We start from the raw sequence: 23,550 nt of genomic DNA, 5'->3' as shown, positions 1-23,550 counted from the left end.
CACATGCTGTGTGCTTGTATTTCAGTGCAATTCATTTGTGTTTTTGTCCAGCTTAGACTTTGTTTGGATTTTTCAGTCATGCTGGATTCTCAGGAGTTGCAGATATACTTGCTATGTCTTTAGTTAGATGTAGAATATTTGTATTTTCTGCTGTGGATCTTTTAAGGATTTTAATACTGACCGCTTAGAATTCTGTCCTATCCTTTTCTATTTAGCTAGAAGTGCCTCTTTTGCTAAATTCTGTTTTTCTGCCTGCCTGCGTGTGTCTTTCCTCTTATACTCACAGTCAATATTTGTGGGGGGCTGCCTATCCTTTGGGGTTCTGCTCTGAGGCAAGATAGGATTCCCAATTCCATCTATAGGGGTATTTAGTCCTCCGGCTGTGTCGAGGTGTCTAGGACGGGTTAGGCACACCCCACGGCTACTTCTACTTGCGGTGTCAGTTTAGGGTTTGCGGTCAGTACAGGTACCACCTACTCCTGAGAAAGTCTCTCATGCGGCTCCAAGGTCACCGGATCATAACAGAGGACACCAGGGGAGGAACTAAGGGAAGATTGTGGAGAAGGAGGATACCTGGGATGGATAGATGGGAGGCTGCAGAGAAGTACACCCAGGAGGAGCAACAGGAGGGCTGCAGAGTATAAGGTCACCTGAGAGGAACAAGTGGAGGCCTGCAGAGGAGAAAGATACACCAGGAATGATAAGGTGAAGGCTGCAGAGGAGGAGGATACTCAGGCAGGAAAAAGGGAATGGCAGCAAAGAAGGAGGACACCCAGGAGGGACAGGGGGAAGACTGTAGAGGGGAAGAACAGCCTGGAGTAAAAAGAGAAGGATTTCAGAGGATGAGGCCATCAGGCAGAAAAAGGGTAGGGCTGCAGGGAAAGTGGATACCTGGGAGGGATAAGGGCAAGACTCAGAGGAGGACATCCAGAGAGCGATAAGGGGAAGGCTGTAGAGTAGGAGGAAACCCAGAAGTGACAAAGGAAAGGCTATAGAAGAGAAAGACACCAAGGGAAGTAGAGGGAAGGTAGCATAGGAGGACACTCGGGGAGGTACAAGAGAGGAGGACACCCAGGAAGGAGATGGGGGAGATGGCAGGGTGTGACATTTATGCTATAGAGATCAACATAATGTAGACTACCATGTTGTAGTTATACATTCTTTTGCCACTTGGTGTCATATACCTGTGCATTACCTAACTCTCCAGCCTCTCCCTCTTTTTCTATATCTACTGCTGATGTTGCTAGACCCCATTCCATATCCATCTTTTTTTTTTTTTATATACAGTTACGGGTGCTGCTACTAGAAGGCAAAATGTTTCTTTTCCTCCTTTGAGAGACCTGGGAAATTTTCCCGGTTTGTGGAGTGATATGAGGAAAGAGAAGACTTCAGTCAATTCCAAACAGCGCAGGTTGCGAGCAAGTGATTTAATAAATGATGTGTCACGTCAGATGGCCTCTAAAAATAAATTTTGCATCTTAATCCAAACTGATCTCTCTATTTGGGGAAGACAGAGATTGCCAGCCTATGGGGGTCATCATATGGAAGGGTCAGGACATACTAGTTGTTCGTGTTTTCCTCTGATGCGATCAAGATGGCCGAGTCTGTTCATCCCCAAGTGGATTTTGGCTTAAAAAAGTTGAAGCACTTTTTCGAAACTGTTAAGGAAAGTTAAAAAGTGTCTAAGCTCTCAGACTGAAGGATACGCTTTTCCGAAAACACATTGTCAAAGGTGTGCTGTTTCATCCTCCATCTGGCCATGGTGCCTCCGCATACCATTTATTTTACAGAGTGCCACTGCAAAAAAAATGTATGCCATGTGATATAGTTTTTTTTTACAATGGGTCCTTTGGTGGACAAATGCCCCGACATCCTTTCTGACCAAGGCTGGAATACCCCTTTCAGCGGGAATTAAGGCTTTGTTCACATCACACCCGATCCTTGCATCAGACGTACTATATATTGTATAAACACAGCTTAGATTTATTTTTAGTCGTATGTTGCCCATAGACTCCCATATTAAAACGTATCAGTGACGTCTCAAGGTATAACTGCATAGAGATAATACTAGTACCATGTCCTGGTCACTAGTGTATCTTAAGGTGTGAAAACTATTGTTATAAGACTAGTAAAAATTGTAGCAATTAAAGATTGCTGTGCAATGTATGGACAGTTTATCATAGAGGTGTTGGCATCCTTGAAATTGTTCAAAAAAATGAAGCATTTCTCAAAGAAAATTATCACAATTACACATGTTTTGTTATACACGTTTATTTCCTTTGTGTGTATTAGAACAAGACAAGAAAAAAGGCAAACTGGACATAATTTCACACACAAAACCCAAAATGGGCTGGACAAAATTGTTGGCATCTTTCCAAAATTGTGAGCAAACAACTTTGTTTCAAACATGTGATGCTCTTTCAAACTCACCTCTGGCAAGTAACAGGTGCGGGCAATATGAAAATCACCCCTGAAACCAGATAAAAAGGGGAGAACGTGACTCAGTCTTTGTATTGTGTCACACAACGCATGGAGAACAGAAAGAGGAGAAGAGAACTGTCTGAGGACTTGAGAAACAAAATTGTTGAACAATATCAACAATCTCAAGGTTACAAGTCCATCTCCAGAAATCTTGATGTTCCTTTGTCCAACATAACAAAGAAGCTTACAACCCATGGGGCTGTAGCTAATCTCTCTAGACGTGGATGGGATACAAAAATTGATGTATATATAGTAAGGATGGTGGATAAGCAGCCCCAATCAAGTTCCAAAGAAATTCAAGCTGCCCTGCAGGTTCAGGGTGCATCGGTGTCAGCGCAAACTATTTGTCCACATGTGAATGAAATGAAACACTATGGCAGGAGACCCAGGAGGACCCCACTGCTGACACAGAGACATAAAAAAGCTAGAGTGCAGCCTGCCAAGATGTACATGAGTAAGCCAAAATCGTTCTGGAAAAGTGTCTTGTGGACAGATGAGACCAAGATAGAGCTTTTTCGTAAAGCACATCATTCTACTGTTTACAGAAAACAGCATGATGCCTACAAAGAAAACAACACAGTACCTACAGTCAAATATGGTGGAGGTTCACAAATGTTTTGGGGCTGTTTTGCTGCCTCTGGCACTGGATGACTTGACTGTGTGCAAGGCATCATGAAATCTGAAGATTACCAAAGGATTTTGGGTCACAATGTAGTGTTCAACGTCAGAAAGCTGGGTTTGTGTCGTAGGTCATGGGTCTTCCAGCAGGACAATGACCGCAAACATACTTCAAGAAGCACTCAGGAGGTAAACAAAGCGTTGGAGAGTGCTGAAGTGGCAGCAATGAGTCTGGATCTAAATTCCATTCATCACCTGTGGAGAGATCTTAAAATTACTGTTGGGAAAAGACGCCTTCACATATGAAAGACCTGGAGCCGTTTACAAGAGAAAAGTGGTGCAAAATTCCAGGTGAGAGGTGTAAGAAGCTAGTTAATGGTTATAGGAAGCTATTGATTGCAGTTAGTTATTCCAAAGGATGCAACCAAATATTAAGTTCAGGGTGCCAACAATTCTGTCTGTCCCTTTTTTTATTGTGAAATTATGTCCAATTTGCCTTTTAAAACAGCTCAGTATTTCTATGTAGGATCTGGAAGGAATTAATTTCTCCTAATGTGAGGCAATCATACATCAATATAGGAAAGGGTTCTTTACAGTTAGGGCAATCAATATGTGTAATGATAATAATCATGTATACAATGAAAGCATTGATGGCTAATTATAATAAAGAAAAACGGTTCATAACTACTCAAGGGAAATGTCTATCTGCCATGTAGAATCTGGAAGGGATTTCCCCCCTCCATACATAATTATAGGAAAGGGTTCTTTACAGTTAGGGCAATCAACATGTGTAATGATAATAATCATGTATACAATGAAAGCATTGATGGCTAATTATAATAAAGAAAAACGGTTCATAACTACTCAAGGGAAATGTCTATCTGCCATGCAGAATCTGGAAGGAATTTCCCCCCTTAATACATAATTATAGGAAAGGGTTCTTTGCAGTTAGGGCAATCAAAATGTGTAGTGATAATAATCATGTATACAATGAAAGCATTGATGGCTAATTATAATAAAGAAAAATGGTTCATAGCTAGTCTAGGGAAATGTCTATCTGCCATGTAGGATCAAGAAGGAATTTCCCCCCTTAATACATAATTATAGGAAAGGGTTTTTACAGTTAGGGCAATCAAAATGTCTAATGATAATAATCATGTATACAATGAAAGCATTGATGGCTAATTATAATAAAGAAAAACGGTTCATAACTTGTCAAAGGAAATGTCTATCTGCCATGTGGGATCTGGATGGAATTTCTGCAATCTATACATAATTATAGGAAAGGGTTCTTTACAGTTAGGGCAATCAAAACGTGTTATGATAATATTTTTAATAAAGAAAAACGGTTCATAACTAGTCAAGGGAAATGTCTATCTGCCATGTAGGATCTCAAAGGAATTTCCCCCTCCATACATAATTATAGGAAAGGGTTCTTTACAGTTTGGGCAATCAAAATGTTTCATAATAATAATCATGTATACAATGAAAGCATTGATGGCTCATTATAATAAAGAAAAACGGTTCTTAACTAGTCAAGGGAAATGTCTATCGGCCATGTGGGATTTGGAAGGAATTTCCCTCCTCCATACATAATTATAGGAAAGGGTTCTTTACAGTTAGGGCAATCAAAATGTGTAATGATAATAATCATGTATACAATGAAAGCATTGATGGCTAATTATAATAATGAAAAACGGTTCATAGCTAGTCTAGGGAAATGTCTATCTGCCATGTGGGATCTGGATGGAATTTCCCCCCTCCATACATAATTATAGGAAAGGGTTCTTTACGGTTAGAGCAATAAAAATGTGTCATAATAATAATCACGTATACAATGAAAGCATTGATAGCTAATTATAATAAAGAAAAACGGTTCATAACTAGTCAAGGGAAATGTCTATCTGCCATGTGGGAACTGGATGGAATTTCCCCCCTCCATACATAATTATAAGAAAAGGTTCTTTACAGTTAGGGCAATCAAAATGTGTAGTGATAATAATCATGCAAACAATGAAAGCATTGATGGCTAATTATAATAAAGAAAAACGGTTCATAACTAGTCAAGGGAAATGTCTATCTGCCATGTAGGATCTGGAAGGAATTTCCCCCCTCCATACATAATTATAGGAAAGGGTTCTTTACAGTTAGGGCAATCAAAATGTGTAATAATAATAATCATGTATACAATGAAAGCATTGATGGCTAATTATAATAAAGAAAAACGGTTCATAACTAGTCAAAGGAAATGTCTATCAGCCATGTGGGATTTGGAAGGAATTTTCCCCTCCATACATAATTATAGGAAAGGGTTCTTTACAGTTAGAGCAATCAAAATGTGTCATAATAATAATCATGTATACAATGAAAGCATTAATGGCTAATTATAATAAAGAAAAACAGTTCATAACTTGTCAAGGGAAATGTCTATCTGCCATGTGGGATCTGGATGAAATTTCCCCAATCTATACATAATTATGGGAAAAGGTTCTTTACAGTTAGGGCAATCAAAATGTGTAATGATAATATTTCTAATAAAGAAAAACGGTTCATAACTAGCCAAGGGAAATGCCTATCTGCCATGTAGGATCTGGAAGGAATTTCCCCCCTCTATACATAATTATAGGAAAGGGTTCTTTACAGTTAGGGCAATTAAAATGTGTCATAATAATAATCATGCATGCAATAAAAGCATTGATGGCTAATTATAATAAAGAAAAACGGTTCATAACTAGTCAAGGGAAATGTCTATCTGCCATGTAGGATCTGGACGGAATTTCCCCCCTCTATAGATAACTATAGGAAAGGGTTCTTTACAGCTAGAGTAATCAAACTTTGTAATGTCCTACCCAAGAGATAGTAATTTCATATACAATGACAGCATTGAGGGCGATCATTATAACGATGAAGGTTGCTTAATTGACCAACGGAAAAGCTCTTTTTGCCATGTAGAGTCCGGAAGGAATTTCTCCCTCTTAATGTCAGGCAATCATTCGTTCATAAAGAAAAGGATTCTTTACAGTTAGAGCGATCAAACTTTGTAAAGACCTAGCCCAAGTGATGGTAATTGCATATACAATGATAGCATTGAGGGCGATCATTATAACGATGAAAGTTGTCTAATTGATCAAGAGAAATTATATTTCTGCCATGTGGGGTCTGGAAGGAATTTCAACCCTCCAAATGCGAAACAGAATTGACTACAGGGGGTTTTGTTTTGTCTTCCCCTGGATCAAAGGGATAAGTCTGGGGAATGTTGAACTTGATAGACAGGTAATTATGGAACCATGCAGCTACATAGTAGGACTGTTGAATCGTGAGGCTTATAGTGAAGATTCTGGGCCCCGATGGGAAGATTTGTCACAGGGCCACCAGCACCCGGTGCCATCCATAATACTGGTGTCTTCTTATGAGGCACAGGGGCAACTTTAGGCACCAGCTGCAACTTGCTCCCTATGTTCTCCCGATGTCTACGGACCCCTGATAATCTAGATAAAATGATAATGTGAAAAGAATGAGAAGCAGGAACATGAATCTGAATAGAGGGCGAACCATCCTCCCTGCTCCCTGACATGATGTGAACCATCCGAAAGAAAAGCCTTGCAATTAGGGGGCCTCGGCCACATGTTAGTTTTGGATGACTGGGCATAAATACTTGACAAAGCACAATTAGTTATTTTTGGCCGTGACTATTTCCAGTGCTGCGTCCTCTTGTTCATTCATTTCTAGTGCTTCTTTTTACGTGGAAAAATAATCACTTGTGCGTCCTTATGAAAACTAAAAACTTGCTCTGAAATGTTTTTGAACTTTCTACTTACAATTTTTTCTTTATTGAAATTTGTTTCCTTATCTCTATTGCTAAGCTGCAAGTTTAATCCTCTTCTCACCATCTGAATTCACTCCAAAATTGCTGCTGCATTCCCTGCCTCTGCTTTTATACAGACTTTGATAGTGCTTCCTGATTGGCTGTGCTATGCCATGTGGTATGAGAGTTGCAAGAAATTAGGGGAAACACTGCCCCCGTCATGTGAACCCTCCACGGCTGATGCAATCTTCTGCAATCTGCAAAATGATGTCTTTCTAGGCCTGCTGTTTCCATTCCTCTGCTCGTCTCTGTACTTCCGGCTCTGCACCACTGCAGCCAATCACTGTCCACAGAGTTGTCTCAGTACAACCAATGATTGGCTGCAGCAATTATATTTCTGTGTCACGACATTATTCAGAGACTGTCGGGGAATTGGGAAGTGTTTGGATTGAAAAGGCTAGTAGGACTTGCTTTATTTTTTTTTATGCCAGGTTGAAAATATACTCATCTGGACAACCCCTTTAAGACTTTAATGCACAATCTGTAAAGGTGTCCATATATATTAAAGGAAAGCCATAAAAATCCAACAATTTCAGCACGATCTTATGACTCCCTCATATGTGTAAGGATGACACAATATCAGATTTCAAAGGAATAAGGATTAGGCATGTTGGGTTTCAACATGTCCAGTCTTTTTTTTCTGTGGAAGACAAGCTGCCGCCAGAGGTTTCTGGCTGTGACCTGCTCTCCTCTCACCTTAAAAAACAGATGCACTCGTGGCAGAGGTGATCTCAAGGCTATATTCACACATTGCATTTTTTCTGCATTTTTTTTAATGCAAATTTTAACCTGTGTTTGACAGTGCCAGCAAAAGCTATGAGATTTCAGAAATCTCATGCACACACATTGTTTTTTTTTCCCCTTACTAAATTGGAAAACTGTTGCTTTTTTAAAACTGCAGCATGTCACTTCTTTCAGCGTTTTTGCAGTGGTTTTTTTCACCCATAGAAAGCAATAAGTAAGAACAAAACTGCAGCAAAAAAAGGCAGGTATCAGGCTTTGCTGCGTTTTTAGTAAAAAAAAAAAAGCAGGTACAGTAGTATGTGAAACTGATTTATTTTGTGATTTTCCCAAATTTAAACCATAATGTCTTGGTCTCCTCACCTGAGAATAGCAGTTAGGATTAGTACAATTTAATTAAATTAGTGATGTGTTAAAGTTAACATTGGCCGACCAAAGTGTGAGATTGAACAATAGCTGGCCAATTCAAGGGCCGACCAAGGTGTGAAATTGAGCAATGCCTGACCAACTCAAGGGCCCACCAAAGCGTGAAGTTTATCAATTCTTGACCAACTCAAGGGCTGACCAAGGTGTGAAATTGAGCAATGCCTGACCAACTCAAGGGCCCACCAAAGCGTGAAGTTTATCAATTCCTGACCAACTCAAGGGCTGACTAAGGTGTGAAATTGAACAATACCTGACCAACTCAAGGGCTGACCAAAGTGTGAATGTAAACTGTCCTACAAACTCAATGCACTGTCAATGTATTAGGTAAACTATTCCCGACCAATTCAACTCCCTCCACTTTTACATTTGTAATTGTGTACTTTATCATGAGCCATATAAACTGCATCCTATCGGCCGGCATAAATAGATCCTCTTTTGATTAGCCAGCCTGGGGGGATGTCACCTTTCTGGCAAGACGGACATGCAACATAGCACAAGACTGGGCAATCAAAAGAGCCAGTGATGCCGGCAGGTAGTAGGCGGTTGACAGGTCTACCCATCTGGCCTGACCTGGACAAAAAATGAGTTAACTGAGAATCAATCAGTGAGCCTGCTATGACAGTCTGATATGGGAAGTTTGTAAACCTTTTAGCTGTCATTTTCTGATTTAATTTTAATTGATTTATGAGCACAGATTACATTAAAGTTGAAAGAAAAAAGTCTGTAAGAGTCAAACGATGCATAATTTTTACTGAAATCCAATTGTAGAAATTATTTTTTTTTAGCCTCAAATACATGCGCGTAAGCAGAAGACAATGTTTTGGGGTGTCCTATACTGTGACTGTGGGCTTGATGGCTGATATTGGGGTTCTTTGGTTGGCAGTATTTTGGGGGGTCCTATACTGTGATTGTGACTATGGCCTTTTTGGCTGATATTGGGGTTCTATGGTTGGCAGTTTTTGGAAGTCCTATACTGTGATTATTACTATGAGTTTGATGGCTGATATTCGGGTTCTATGGCTGGCAGTATTTTGGGGGGTTCTATACCGTGTCTTTTACTATGAGTTTGATGGCTGATATTGGGGTTCTGTGGTTGGCAGTATTTTTGGGTGTCCTATACTGTGACTGTTAGATGATGAGTTTGATGGCTGATATTGGGGTTCTATGGTTGGCAGTATTTTCGGGTGTCCTATACTGTGATTGTGACTATGAGTTTGATGGCTGATATTGGGGTTCTGTGGTTGGCAGTATTTTCGGGTGTCCTATACTGTGATTGTGACTATGGGTTTGATGGCTGATATTGGGGTTCTATGGTTGGCAGTATTTTCGGGTGTCCTATACTGTGATTGTGACTATGGGTATGATGGCTGATATTGGGGTTCTATGGTTGGCAGAATTTTGGAGTCCTATACTGTGACTGTTATGATGAGTTTGATGGCTGATATTGGGGTTCTATGGTTGGCAGTATTTTCGGGTGTCCTATACTGTGATTGTGACTATGGGCTTTTTGGCTGATAATGGGGTTCTATGGTTGGCAGTATTTTTGGGTGTCCTATACTGTGATTGTGACTATGGGCTTTTTGGCTGATAATGGGGTTCTATGGTTGGCAGTATTTTTGGGTGTCCTATACTGTGACTGTTAGATGATGAGTTTGATGGCTGATATTGGGGTTCTATGGTTGGCAGTATTTTCGGGTGTCCTATACTGTGACTGTTAGATGATGAGTTTGATGGCTGATATTGGGGTTCTATGGTTTGCAGTTTTTGGAGTCCTATACTGTGATTGTGACTATGAGTGTGATGGCTGATATTGGGGTTCTATGGTTGGCAGTATTTTCGGGTGTCCTATACTGTGATTGTGACTATGGGCTTTTTGGCTGATAATGGGGTTCTATGGTTGGCAGTATTTTGGAGTCCTATACTGTGACTGTTATGATGAGTTTGATGGCTGATATTGAGAATCCTATGGTTGTCAGTATGATTGTTACTATCGGCTTGACTGATATTAGGGGCTATACGGCGATCAGTGTTATTGGGGGTCCTATATTGTGACCGTTACGATGGGTTTGGTAACTGATATTGGGGGTCCTTTGGTCATCTTTGCCTTGGAAGTCCTACACTTAGCAAAGCTCCAAGATATTGGAGGTTCTATGGTGGTCTGTGTTTTTGGGGGACCTATACTTTGACTGTTACTGTCGGTTTGATGACCGATTTTGGAGATCCTATGGTTGTCATTATTTTTTGGAGTCCTATATTGTGACTGTTTCTATAGGTTTGATGGTTGATATTGGGTGTCTTATTGTTGTCTTTGTTTTGGGGTCCTACACTCTGACTGTTACCAGGGGTTTGATGGCTGATACGGAGGGTCCTTTGGCCAGCCATCAATTATTTACTCAATTAAAAGTAACTTACTGATTGCTAAGGGTTTGACCTGTGGGATCCCAATCGATCCTGAGAATGGGGGCTTTGGATACAGAGAATGTGGCAATACAGAGCTCCATCCAAAGGGAGCAAAAGTGAGCTTGCTGGCTCCATTCATTGACTATGGAACTGTGGAAGAAAGTAGAATACAGCACTCACCTATCTTCAGCAGTACCATAGACAATGAATGGAGCCGCGGTCAAGCATGCACACCGCCACTCCATTCTTCGGCGATACCTATCTATAAGACCGAGGGGTAACTTTACATGTGACGAAGCGCTGGTCAGCACATCCCTCAGTGCAACAAAAACAGAGATGTAATTTTAAAGGATTATTTCCAAAAATAGCAAGTTATTCCCTATCTATAGGATAAGGGAAAAGTTACTGATTGCTGGGGATCGGACCGCTGGGACCTCCAGTAATACCAAGATCAGGGCTTTGGAACCCTGAGCACAGTCTCTGCAGCCCCATCTGAGTGGAGTCAGTCACGCATGCTTGACTTTACTTCATTCATTCTCTATGGAGCAGTGCCCCTCTATTTCCACAGTCCCATAGACAATGAATGGAGCGGAGGTCAAAAATGTGCATAAGGACAGGACTGCAAATCCCCTTTCTTGGGGTTCCAGAGCCATGATCCCCGGATCCATGGGGGTCTTAGCAGTTGGATGCCACCAATCAGCAAGTCATCCTCTATCATATGGATAGGGCATGACTTGTTTTTGGGGGGGGGGGGGTAAAGCTCTTTAACTGCACTGATAAATTGTAGCAGTCAAGTAGAGAGAATGCTGATGTGTTTAGCTCACAGAGCATTGTCTGCAGTGGGTATAATCGTATCATTTCTCAGCTGAGAGCAGGGCGAGCAATTTATAGGATTACTGACTATAGATGGATACGAGAATACTCAATTTAGTGTATTAGAATGTAATAGAACATTTCATTTACACAATGTATCAATCTGGAGATCTGGATGTTTAGCTCACAGAGCATTGTGTACACTGGGTATAATTGTATCATTTCTCAGCTGAGAGCAGGGCAAGCAATGTACAGGATTACTGGCTCTAGATGGATACGAGAATACTCAATTTAGTGTATTAGAATGTAATAGAACATTTTGTTTATACATCGTATCAGTCAGGAGATCTGGATGTTTCGCTCACAGAGCATTGTCTGCACTGGGTATAATCGTATCATTTCTCAGCAGAGAGCCATGTGCAGGATTATTGCCTCTAGATGGATATGAGAATTCTCAATTTAGTGTATTAGAATGTAATAGAACATTTCATTTACACAATGTATCATTCTGGAGTTCTGGATGTTTAGCTCACAGAGCATTGTCTGCACTGGGTATAATTGTATCATTTCTCAGCTGAGAGCAGGGCGAGCAATCTATAGGATTACTGGGTCTACATGGATCCGAGAATTCTTAATTTAGTGTATTAGAATGTAATAGAACATTTCGTTTATACATTGTATCAGTCTGGAGATCTGGATGTTTAGCTCACAGAGCATTGTGTACACTGGGTATAATTGTATCATTTCTCAGCTGAGAGCCATGTGCAGGATTATTGCCTCTAGATGGATACGAGAATACTCAATTTAGTGTATTAGAATGTAATAGAACATTTCATTTACACAATGTATCATTCTGGAGTTCTGGATGTTTAGCTCACAGAGCATTGTCTGCACTGGATACATTGTATCAGCAGAGTTTATGTAAGAGTGTTCTCATTTACTGACAGCAAGCAAAAATTAAAACCTTGTATTCTATTTTTACGATAGAATAATTATGTTTTACGTATATAAAACCGGACCCCCTTTCCCACTATTAAAGATCCCGCCGGCCGCACTGTATAAACGCGTCGTTGTATATTTTGGCGCCTGCGACTGTCACAAACGCTCAGTGTTATACGCAGTACTAATCACTGTCAGCGCTGAATGGAAATCTGACACGGACACTTGATGGAGGTGCAATAAAGTTAGTTCTGTATCCGTCATGTGCCATGGGGCTTTGTATCCGTCCTTCTCTCTTTCACTGGCCGCTAGCAAAAGCCTCCATTGTTGCGAGGAGATGTATGTTCTCCTTTAATCCCCTGCGAATCTCTCTCCCACATCCCTAATACTGCATTCATCGCCATGCCCCCGTCTGCCCCCCGCTCTCGTCTGTGACGGGCCCTGGGAAACTTGCAGCGCCAATGGACACCACAAACAAGGATGCCGCTCTTGTTGCCCCAGCAATGCCAAGTGTGGTGCGAGCGATTTCTCTCCCTGCGCTGCACTCCAATGGTGAAAGGGATGACGTGAGGGATAAACAGAACTTGCAAACAAGAAAAATCTCCCTCAATCCCCTCTCTTTCTATTCGGCTCCCGGCCCCTTTCTCCTTAAGCGAGTGTGAAACGGTCACACTGAGCCGAGATAAAGACCTAACAAGCCCTTCTGGGGGCCACGAGGTAGGGAAAAAATCCAGTTTCACTCTACATCAGCCCAGAACAAAGTCCGGGTGAATAGACGCTGAACAGAAGGTTTTCTATTCGGACGTCCTCACTTAAGAGTTCTCAGCACTGGAATGTTCGTCCCCATATGGGTAAACGGCCATATTAACCGACGGATCAACCATAATATCCCAAAAATGCAGATAACTCACTAAGTTACATCCACAAGATAAAAGAGTTTGTTGAGTTTTTTTTGCCCTTCGTTCTCATTGGACCATTCCTTCTAAGTTGCAGTTCCTCTAGGGCGGAGTTTGGGGAGTTTGTCCCACCCAATAGCAACAGAGATGGTACAAAGTCGAGCCTATCCTTGTCTTAGTGTATATTAAAGTAGTTTTCCGGTTTCAGTTTTGAAAAAAAGCAAATTGACCTTTATTCACCATCCCCAGGTCCAACACTAAGTGTCCGACACTGCTTCTGGTGTCTATTATTATGTGCAGTGCTGGTGTCATGTCAACAGTACTGCAACCAATCAGTGAGTTCATGCCATCAACACAAGCAGAATTGATTGGCTGCAGTGCTGTGTAGGGAATACTCTCGCTGCAGACAATAACAGACACCAGGAGCAGTGACTGAGAACCAGTGATGGACCTAGGGAGGGTGAGTAAAGCACAGTTTGCTTGTTTTTTTTTCAACTGCAGCTGGGAAACTCCTTTTCATAGTGTAATGGCTACTCATGGCCTCTATAGATCTCAATTATTATGGTGCAGACACATACATATAAGAAGAGGGCTGATGTGCAAGAATTGTTTTTGGGAACCCTTGATCTCCTTTGGCTCCGTTGCTATAGGGCAACACTGTAAGACTAAGTAATTGTACATCATGAAATTCACTATGAAAAAGATTACATATTTGGTGTGTCTGCTCCTGCTGTACATGCAGGCCATGCATCTCCTCTGGGGCTCTTGAAGAAAAGTAGTAGAACTATAGCTATTTAGGGTGGTAAATGTGCGCAGGACTCCCCTCCCCTGAGGATCTTTGTAACAAACAAAAGGGTGGAGAAATGGCCATGGGTCATGGAAATAGAGAGTCAGGGAATCAAACCAAGAACCTACCTCTAAGTGGCATAACATGGGGGGAAGGGTGGTGGAGAGATCCTGGGAACAAAATTCTTAAAGGTGCAACATTTCAGAATACATTTTTTGGGTGTCCTGGATCCCCATGAAGCGCCACTTTGAAATGTATCGGTAACAACATGATGCTGATATGGTTGAATCCTGTGGTAGACCATGGAACCATAGCCTGCAAGCCCCAACACTCTCCAACCTGTGGGCCACCGGCAGCTGTAGACATATGGTCTATTAGACGTCAGCATCCCAGTGCAGGCTCCCAGCGCAGGCTCCCAGTGCAGGCTCCCAGTGCAGGCTCCCAGTGAAGACTCCCAGTGCAGGCTCCCAGCGCAGGCTCCCAGTGCACACTCCCAGTGCAGACTAGACTCCCAGTGCAGGCTCCCAGTGCACACTCCCTGTGCACACTCCCAGTGCAGACTAGACTCCCAGTGCAGGCTCCCAGTGCAGGCTCCCAGTGCAGGCTCCCAGTGCACACTCCCAGTGCACACTCCCAGTGCAGACTAGACTCCCAGTGCAGGCTCCTAGTGCAGGCTCCCAGTGCAGGCTCCCAGTGCACACTCCCAGTGCAGACTAGACTCCCAGTGCAGGCTCCCAGTGCACACTCCCTGTGCACACTCCCAGTGCAGACTAGACTCCCAGTGCAGGCTCCCAGTGCAGGCTCCCAGTGCAGGCTCCCAGTGCAGGCTCCCAGTGCACACTCCCAGTGCACACTCCCAGTGCAGACTAGACTCCCAGTGCAGGCTCCTAGTGCAGGCTCCCAGTGCAGGCTCCCAGTGCACACTCCCAGTGCAGACTAGACTCCCAGTGCAGGCTCCCAGTGCAGGCTCCCAGTGCAGGCTCCCAGTGCACGCTCCCAGTGCACGCTCCCAGTGCACACTCCCAGTGCAGGCTCCCAGTGCAGGCTCCCAGTGCAGACTCCCAGTGCAAGCTTCCAGTGCAGACTCCCAGTGCAGGCTCCCAGTGCAGACTCCCAGTGCAGACTCCCAGTGCACACTCCCAGTGCAGACTAGACTCCCAGTGCAGGATCCCAGTGCAGGCTCCCAGTGCAGGCTCCCACTGCAGGCTCCCAGTGCAGACTCCCAGTGCAAGCTTCCAGTGCAGGCTCCCAGCGCACACTCCCAGTGCAGGCTCCCAGCGCACACTCCCAGTGCAGACTAGACTCCCAGAGTAGGCTCCCATTGCAGGCTCCCTGTGCAAGTGGTGCAAGGACATCACTGGAATAAGTGTAAACCTTATTTTTTTGCATTGGGTGGCACAAAGGTCTATTATTAGTTTCGCGAGAAATACTCAGGGGGCATCCTTACCTTTAATGGGGCACTTAGGGAGGCATAATTTGTCTTAAAGGGGGAACTCAAGGAGCATTATTACTGGGCTAGTGGGTAGAATACTTGCTGCTGGTATCCCACACTACGTCACTTACCTTTTCCTTATTTCCAGGTCCAGGATATATTTAAATTATTATTTTTTTCTTTTTAGGCATGGCAGCATTGGACAGTAAGGCATCTGGGAAGATGGGAATCCGAGCTGTCGTTTACTACATGACAACAACGGTCATTGCAGTAATCATTGGAATTATCATCGTCATCATCATCCACCCCGGGAAGGGCAGCAAAGAGAAAATGCATCGGGAGGGCAAAATTGAGCAAGTAACCGCTGCGGACGCTTTCCTTGATTTAATCAGGTGCGTTATTATTTAGCAGTATCCGTTTGTGGTGTCTTCTTATGTGACAGAGGGGCCTTTTGGCTTCCTCAGGTATCAGGTATACATCACACTTCTTTTCATTGCATGACTATATACAATATATTATATTATGGTATAAATTATATTGCACTATATTATTTTGTGTTAAATTATATTATACATGATATTACATTTTAAATTGTATTGTACTATATTATATTAAATATTATATTTTATATTATCTATTTCATCTATAAATAATAAATATAAATTAATCTAATATATATTTATTATATATTATATATAACATAACATTCTAATGTATTATATATATAATATTCTAATATATTGTGTATATAAATATATATTTATATATATAAATCTAATATATTATATATATTCTATACCACACATGTAATATATTAGAAAGTTATAATATACATTTTAGATTATATGTATTATACATTACATATTATTTTCTATTATACTATATTAAATATTAGATTTTGTATGATATATTTTATATATGAAATAATATAAATAATATAAATAATTAATAAATAATACTAATAAATCTAATATATTCTATATATATATTATATGACATAATATTCTAATATATTGTATATATACATATAATATACATGTAATATATTAGAATATTACTTTATAAATGATATGCTTTAAGATATTACATAAAATTGCATCATATTGTAAATTATATTATATTACATAACATTAATAATTATATTATACATATTATAACATTATCTTGCTTTTTTCTATGGGTTTCGTAACCTTTCTCTATTTTATCTCCTTCCTGACAGAAATATGTTCCCTCCCAATATGGTGGAGGCCTGCTTCAAACAGGTAGGAGATCCATGATAAGCTGTAAACATTATATATGTGGCGTATTACAGTTATCGTATTAATGGCCGATAATCACTGTTTATATATTTCTATATACTACATTTACTATATTGTTGGAAATTGAGCGATTATCCGCATATTGCATAATGGCGGCCATATTGGTTGTCACCTAGACGCAGACATAACACACCAATGTAAAGGGTTCTGACATAGTTTGCGTACACAGCTCCTGTGCAGAGCTATGTGTCTTCCTAATGGTTCCACTTAAACAATGGAGAAAAGCACAGAGAACAATAAATAATCTTTGACTGACCACGATCGTGTCACACATTGTGTTTTGCTCACCTTAAATGCACGATGGCTTCAGCACCGCAACGAGAGATTATACAAGAACGATGTACAGAAAGCAAACTGAGCAGACACAAGACAGATATAGCAATGTTCTGCCCTCATCACAAACACTGGGGCAGATGATTGGAAACGGTCTATTATAAAACCAATATGTCGCCCATAGCAGCCAATCACAGCACAGCTTTCATGCTATCAGAGCTATTTAAAAAATTAAAGCTGTGCTGTGATTGGTTGCTATGGGCAACATGGTCAGATTTACGTTTAGATAGCTTTGATAAACAAGGGCCACTGTCTCCCAGGACACAGTCTCACGTCCTGCATCATGGAGGCCTCCTGACACATGGGGGTCTATCTCTTCTCTAGCTCTTCTTCCAGACCCTGCTCTAGGGAGGGTTCTTTATGTTATTGTTCCTTCACCTCAAGGATCTAAGGGTTCTTGGATTTTTCTTTGGAGAAGATCTAAATAGGACCACTGTAACAAAACACTCCGGGATCGCCTTTGCTGGGGTCAAAGGTCACGTGGTTTGTGCATTAAACTCTGAGGCGACAGCAGGTTTCCAAGTAGACCGACCTCAGGTCAGATTTATTAAAGTGAAAGCAAATACAGAAAACAAATCATAAAAAGAAATCCTTGCCTGTCCGGCGCTAACTATACAGATACGTTCCTAACTAACAACTGGGGGAGCTTCTCCCACCCAGCTAACATTACATAGATCATGAGCATAGCTCTCACTCACGTTTGTCTCACACAGACAGGCATTCTGTGTGCCCCAGGCTGACGCCTGATTCCTCCAGCTGGTCATCTTTTAAACCTGCACTTATTAACCCATGAGTATGCTGAAGACACAGAGCAGCCTAACTCACATAGGACAGATATCTAGGCGAGATATACCTGCCCCCAACTACCAGACCGACATGACTCTTACATATCCCCCCCTCCTGCTCAGACCACTCCGGTCGAGCAAGGACACCCCCGAAACAGTGCACTCGGGATAGGGCATCGGCGTTTCCCATCTGCGCCCCTGGGCGATGCTCTACTGTGAAAGAGTAAGCCTGCAGGGCAAGGAACCAGCGAGTTACCCTACTATTACGGTCCTTGTGGAGGTGCATCCACTTGAGAGGGGCATGGTCCGTGACCAACTTAAACTTCCTACCTGCCAGGTAATACTTGAGAGAGTCGAGAGCCCATTTAATGGCTAGACACTCTTTTTCAACCACGGCATACCTCTGCTCATGTACATTTAATTTCCGACTGAGGTAGAGGACCGGGTGTTCCACTCCGTCCTTCACCTGGGAAAGTACAGCTCCGATACCAGTATCAGAGGCATCAGTTTGCACCACAAACTCGTTGCTGAAATCGGGAGTCACTAGTACGGGCTGAGAGCACAAAGCCCGTTTTAGGCTGTGGAAGGCCTCTTCGGCCGCGGAAGTCCACTTTACCATGACGGAATCCTTCCCTTTGGTAAGATCCGACAAGGGGGTGGCAATGGCTGCAAAGTTGGGTATGAACCGGCGATAATAGCCGGCAATGCCCAGGAACGCTTGAACTTGTTTCTTGTTCACTGGCTGCGGCCAGCTCTGAATAGCTTGTATTTTGTCGATCTGGGGCTTAATCACTCCTCTGCCTATCACGTAGCCCAAATATCGGGCTTCTTCAAGCCCGATGTGACATTTCTTGGGGTTCGCAGTTAAGCCTGCTTCTCGCAGGTCATCAATCACCGCCTGTACTTTCTGGAGGTGCGTCCCCCAGTCCTTGCTGTAAATTACGATGTCATCGAGGTAGGCAGAAGCGTACTGCCTGTGGGGCCTCAAGACTCGATCCATCAGTCTCTGGAACGTTGCTGGTGCTCCGTGAAGTCCAAATGGCATGTAGATATACTGGAACAGACCTTCTGGTGTAGCAAATGCCGTCTTTTCTCTGGCCGCCTCGGCCAGAGGGATCTGCCAGTACCCCTTTGTTAGATCCAGGGTCGTAAGGTATCGGGCTTTACAAAGCCGGTCGATCAACTCATCGACCCGGGGCATAGGATACGCATCAAATTTAGAAGCCGCATTCAGTTTCCTAAAGTCATTACAAAATCTTATGGAGCCATCCGGCTTGGGTATCAACACGATTGGACTGGACCAAGCGCTGTGCGACTCCTCAATGACTCCTAAGTCCAACATTGCCCTCACTTCCCGGGAGACGGCTTCACGGCGGGCTTCCGGAATCCGGTAAGGCTTCACATGGACTGTGACCCCGGGTTCTGTGACGATCTCATGTTTCACCAGCTTAGTCTGGCCAGGTTTTTCCGAGAAAAACTGTCGGTTCTGTAACAAAAACTGCTTCACCTCAGACTTTTGTCGTTCCGAGAGAGTCTCGGCAATCTGCACCTCCGGTACGGTAGGTGCGCAAACCGGGCGGGGTATATCCACGGCTAGGGCAGAGCGGTCTTTCCAGGGTTTTATCAGATTCACATGGTAAATCTGTTCTGGCTTTCTTTTACCAGGCTGGTATACTTTATAGTTCACTTCACCAACCCTCTCCATGACCTCAAAGGGGCCCTGCCATTTCGCCAGAAATTTACTATCCACCGTAGGGATTAGGATCAACACCCTATCCCCGGGCGCAAATGTACGGACCTTAGCACCTCTATCATAACTTTGCCTCTGGGCTCCCTGGGCCTGTAACATATGGTCCCTAACAATGGGCATGACCGCGGCAATACGGTCTTGCATTTGTGTTACATGGTCGATCACCGTTTTAAAGGGAGTGACTTGACCTTCCCAGGTTTCTTTTGCGACGTCCAACAGACCACGGGGACGATGTGCGTACAATAGTTCAAAAGGCGAGAATCCGGTGGAAGACTGGGGAACTTCCCTAATGGCAAACAGCAAATAGGGTAACAAGTAATCCCAGTTCTTCCCGTCTTTGTCTATCGCCTTCCGTAGCATTTGTTTTAAGGTTTTATTGAACCGCTCAACCAACCCATCGGTTTGAGGGTGATAGACAGATGTACGCAATGGGTCTATTTGTAGGAGCCTACAGAGCTCCTTCATCACCCTTGACATAAAGGGAGTCCCCTGGTCGGTGAGTATCTGTTTAGGAATTCCCACCCGACTAAACACTTGTACCAACTCTTTAGCAATCGTTTTGGTAGCCGTGTTTCGTAAAGGGATGGCTTCCGGGTAGCGAGTGGCATAGTCCACGATGACGAGAATATGTTGGTGCCCCCGTGCGGACCGGGGAAGGGGCCCAACCAAATCCATCCCAATTCTCTCAAATGGGACTCCAATGACAGGGAGAGGTACCAAAGGGCTACGGAACAGAGGTTTAGGCGCGGAGATCTGGCACTCTGGACAGGACTCACAATAGTTACACACATCACTATGTAAGCCGGGCCACACAAAGCAATGGGATATCCTTTCTGTGGTTTTCTGCACCCCCAGATGTCCCCCCATTATATGTCCGTGGGCCAGGTCCAGTACCTTCCGCCGATAAGGTTTGGGTACCACTAACCGTTGCACAGTGTCCTCCCCTTTTTTCTCTACCTGGTAGAGCAAATCATTTTCAAGTACCATGTACGGGTATGCTAGCCTGGTGTCAGGTTCTACGGGTACCCCATCTATTATTTTTACGTTTTTTCTAGCCGGAGCCAGAGTAGGATCTTTCATTTGCTCGCTGTGAAAGTCATCCACCTGGACTTCCAAATCTGGCAGGCAGGGGGCTGGATGGCTACCTGCCCCCGCCTCTCGCTGAGTTTCCTCAGTTTCCTCAGTTTCCCCCGCCATAACTGAGAAGGGGTACTGAAGGTTAGATTCACTAATCTCCCCAGCTGCATCTTCCTGTGGGGTCTCCTCCAGGAGCTCGGGACCTCCAGATAGCATGGGAGAAGATTCACGGTTACAGCTACCGTGAAGGAGCAACTGATTCTCCCACAACTGCCAGAAATGAGGAAAATCCCTGCCCAGGATTATATCATGTAACAATGCGGGAATGAGTCCCACTTTGTGTTGCACAGACCCATAGGGAGTGGAGATACATATGACCGCTGTAGGATATGAGCAGGTGTCACCATGCACACACGTTACAGAAAATTTATCAGACGGACCAGATGGAAGTGCCACCAGACTGGCTTTCACCAGAGTCACCACACTTCCAGAGTCTAGCAATGCCACAACATTTTTCCCATCTACAGACAATTCACACAGGTGTTTCGCTGTATCATTTTGACCCGCATTCACACTTACTAGCCGTGTAACCAAAGACATGCGTTTCTTAGAGTCCGTAACGTCGCACTGCATGGGTTCAGTGGTAACAGGACAGTTCGCAGAAACATGGCCCTTCTCATGGCAACGGAAACACCTAACAGGCCCCCTATTGAAACCAGAGTCCGACACCCTTGATCTCGGGGTGCGAGCAGTCCCGTGTTCCTCCCCCACAGTTTTTGGCGCAGTCCCTGGAACAGTCTTACCGGTTCCACGAGGAGGAGGTACAGTTCGGGTAGTAGCGGTATCATCAGGAAGTCCTTCCGCCACGGAATAACGCTCCACCAAGTCCACCAATTGATCCGCTGTCGCGGGATTTCCTTGGCTCACCCACTTTTTCAGCGCCGGTGGTAGTACTCTCAGGTACTTGTCCAGAACGATCCGCTGGATTATCTCCGGAGTTGTCAGTACCTCGGGTTGCAGCCATTTCTTTATCAAGTAGATCAGGTCGAACATCTGCGATCGCGGCGGTTTATCTGGCTGATAGGTCCACTGATGTACCCTCTGTGCACGGACAGCCGTCGTCACACCCAGCCGGGCCAGGACCTCAGCTTTCAGCCTCTCAAAGTCCTGAGCGACTTCCGGGTCCAAGTCATGGTAAGCTTTTTGGGCCTCACCGGAGAGAAACGGAGCAATTAGATCGGCCCATCGTTCCTTCGGCCACTTCTCTCTCAACGCTGTCCGCTCAAACGTTGTCAGGTACGCCTCGACGTCATCTTCTGCGGTCAGCTTTTGCCAGTACCGACTCACATGGATTCTCCTGGACTCTGCTTCCGGGTTAGCCTCAGGCATGCTCACCAAGCGCTGCGCCACCTGTTGGAGAAGCTGGCGGTCTGCAGTCGTCACGTCCACCAACTCCTTTAGCTGTGCGGCCATCAAGCGGTTAGCTTCATGCTGTGCGGCAGTGGCCTGCTGCTGTACGGCAGTGGACTGTACTAGGGCTTTCACCACGTCTTCCATACTGTCGCCTGTGCCACGGAGTGCCCGCGTTCTCCACCACAATGTAACAAAACACTCCGGGATCGCCTTTGCTGGGGTCAAAGGTCACGTGGTTTGTGCATTAAACTCTGAGGCGACAGCAGGTTTCCAAGTAGACCGACCTCAGGTCAGATTTATTAAAGTGAAAGCAAATACAGAAAACAAATCATAAAAAGAAATCCTTGCCTGTCCGGCGCTAACTATACAGATACGTTCCTAACTAACAACTGGGGGAGCTTCTCCCACCCAGCTAACATTACATAGATCATGAGCATAGCTCTCACTCACGTTTGTCTCACACAGACAGGCATTCTGTGTGCCCCAGGCTGACGCCTGATTCCTCCAGCTGGTCATCTTTTAAACCTGCACTTATTAACCCATGAGTATGCTGAAGACACAGAGCAGCCTAACTCACATAGGACAGATATCTAGGCGAGATATACCTGCCCCCAACTACCAGACCGACATGACTCTTACACCACCCTATAGATCTTCTCTATTTATACTTATGATAACAGTTGGGCTGCCAAAAACTTAGGCCCTGACTCTCAAGGGATTTAGTTCACACTCCCCCCTTCCACTGTCTACTCCGCAGACCACTCTTTAGTTCATGTCACAGGTCGCCAGGTCAACCAGTGCAGCCTCAACTGGACCCACGGTGACTCTCCCAAACCCTCTTCAGGACAGGACAATAAGGGTCTTTCAACTATTCCCACAACGTCAACAGACTCCAAAGATCTAAGCCCACGATATACTTCAGCCATTAGCGCTTACGTGGTGCTCTTGCCGACCTTCTTCTCTTACAGCCCTAGACCACCATAGTCATCATATATTCTGCAACTCATTTACATGGCCTTACATAGACGAGGGATCAAACTGCCTTTAGTTTCTGAGGTCCATTCACGTTCCAACTGGTGACCGATAAGGCATGTCTCCTGACATCCGGTCCACCATTTCCATACCAGGAACCTTTCAGCCATCTTTCACATAGAAATCCTGGGTTTCCATAGTAAAGTTCTGACCTGGTGGGCTCCTGCCTGGCAATGATTAACACGTTATGTTCCCGCAATCTGATGACCAGTAGGTGTGACAATAGGGCCCAAAAACCTATTTAACCATTTAGATGAAATGGTCGCTCTTTACCATGGCATCTAAGGGGTATACTGTTACGATCAAAGCTTTTAGTTACTGGCAGATGTCTGCTGTGTAAAACTGTCAGTACCAGCCTGAAATGGAGCAGGCTCAGTGCATGAGCCTGCACCATAAATATCTTCTATTTCTACCTCTTGGCACTACCACCACTCCTTCCCATT

General features: G+C 43.8%; 1 protein-coding gene across 1 annotated transcript in view; it reads left to right on the top strand.

The window, feature by feature from the left end:
* SLC1A3 (solute carrier family 1 member 3) overlaps positions 1 to 23,550 on the top strand; it is a 95,253-nt gene that overhangs the window by 56,696 nt on the left and 15,007 nt on the right. The window contains exons 4-5 of the mRNA XM_077281616.1: positions 15,586 to 15,790; positions 16,618 to 16,660. Of these exons, the coding sequence (XP_077137731.1) occupies positions 15,586 to 15,790; positions 16,618 to 16,660 (248 nt within the window). The remainder of the gene's footprint in view (positions 1 to 15,585; positions 15,791 to 16,617; positions 16,661 to 23,550) is intronic.

This window comes from Ranitomeya variabilis, chromosome 1 (assembly GCF_051348905.1).
Source record: "Ranitomeya variabilis isolate aRanVar5 chromosome 1, aRanVar5.hap1, whole genome shotgun sequence".
Taxonomy (NCBI): Eukaryota; Metazoa; Chordata; class Amphibia; order Anura; family Dendrobatidae; genus Ranitomeya; species Ranitomeya variabilis.
The sequence above is the reverse complement of the archived record's forward strand: the minus strand, read 5'-3'. Positions and strand labels throughout refer to the sequence as shown.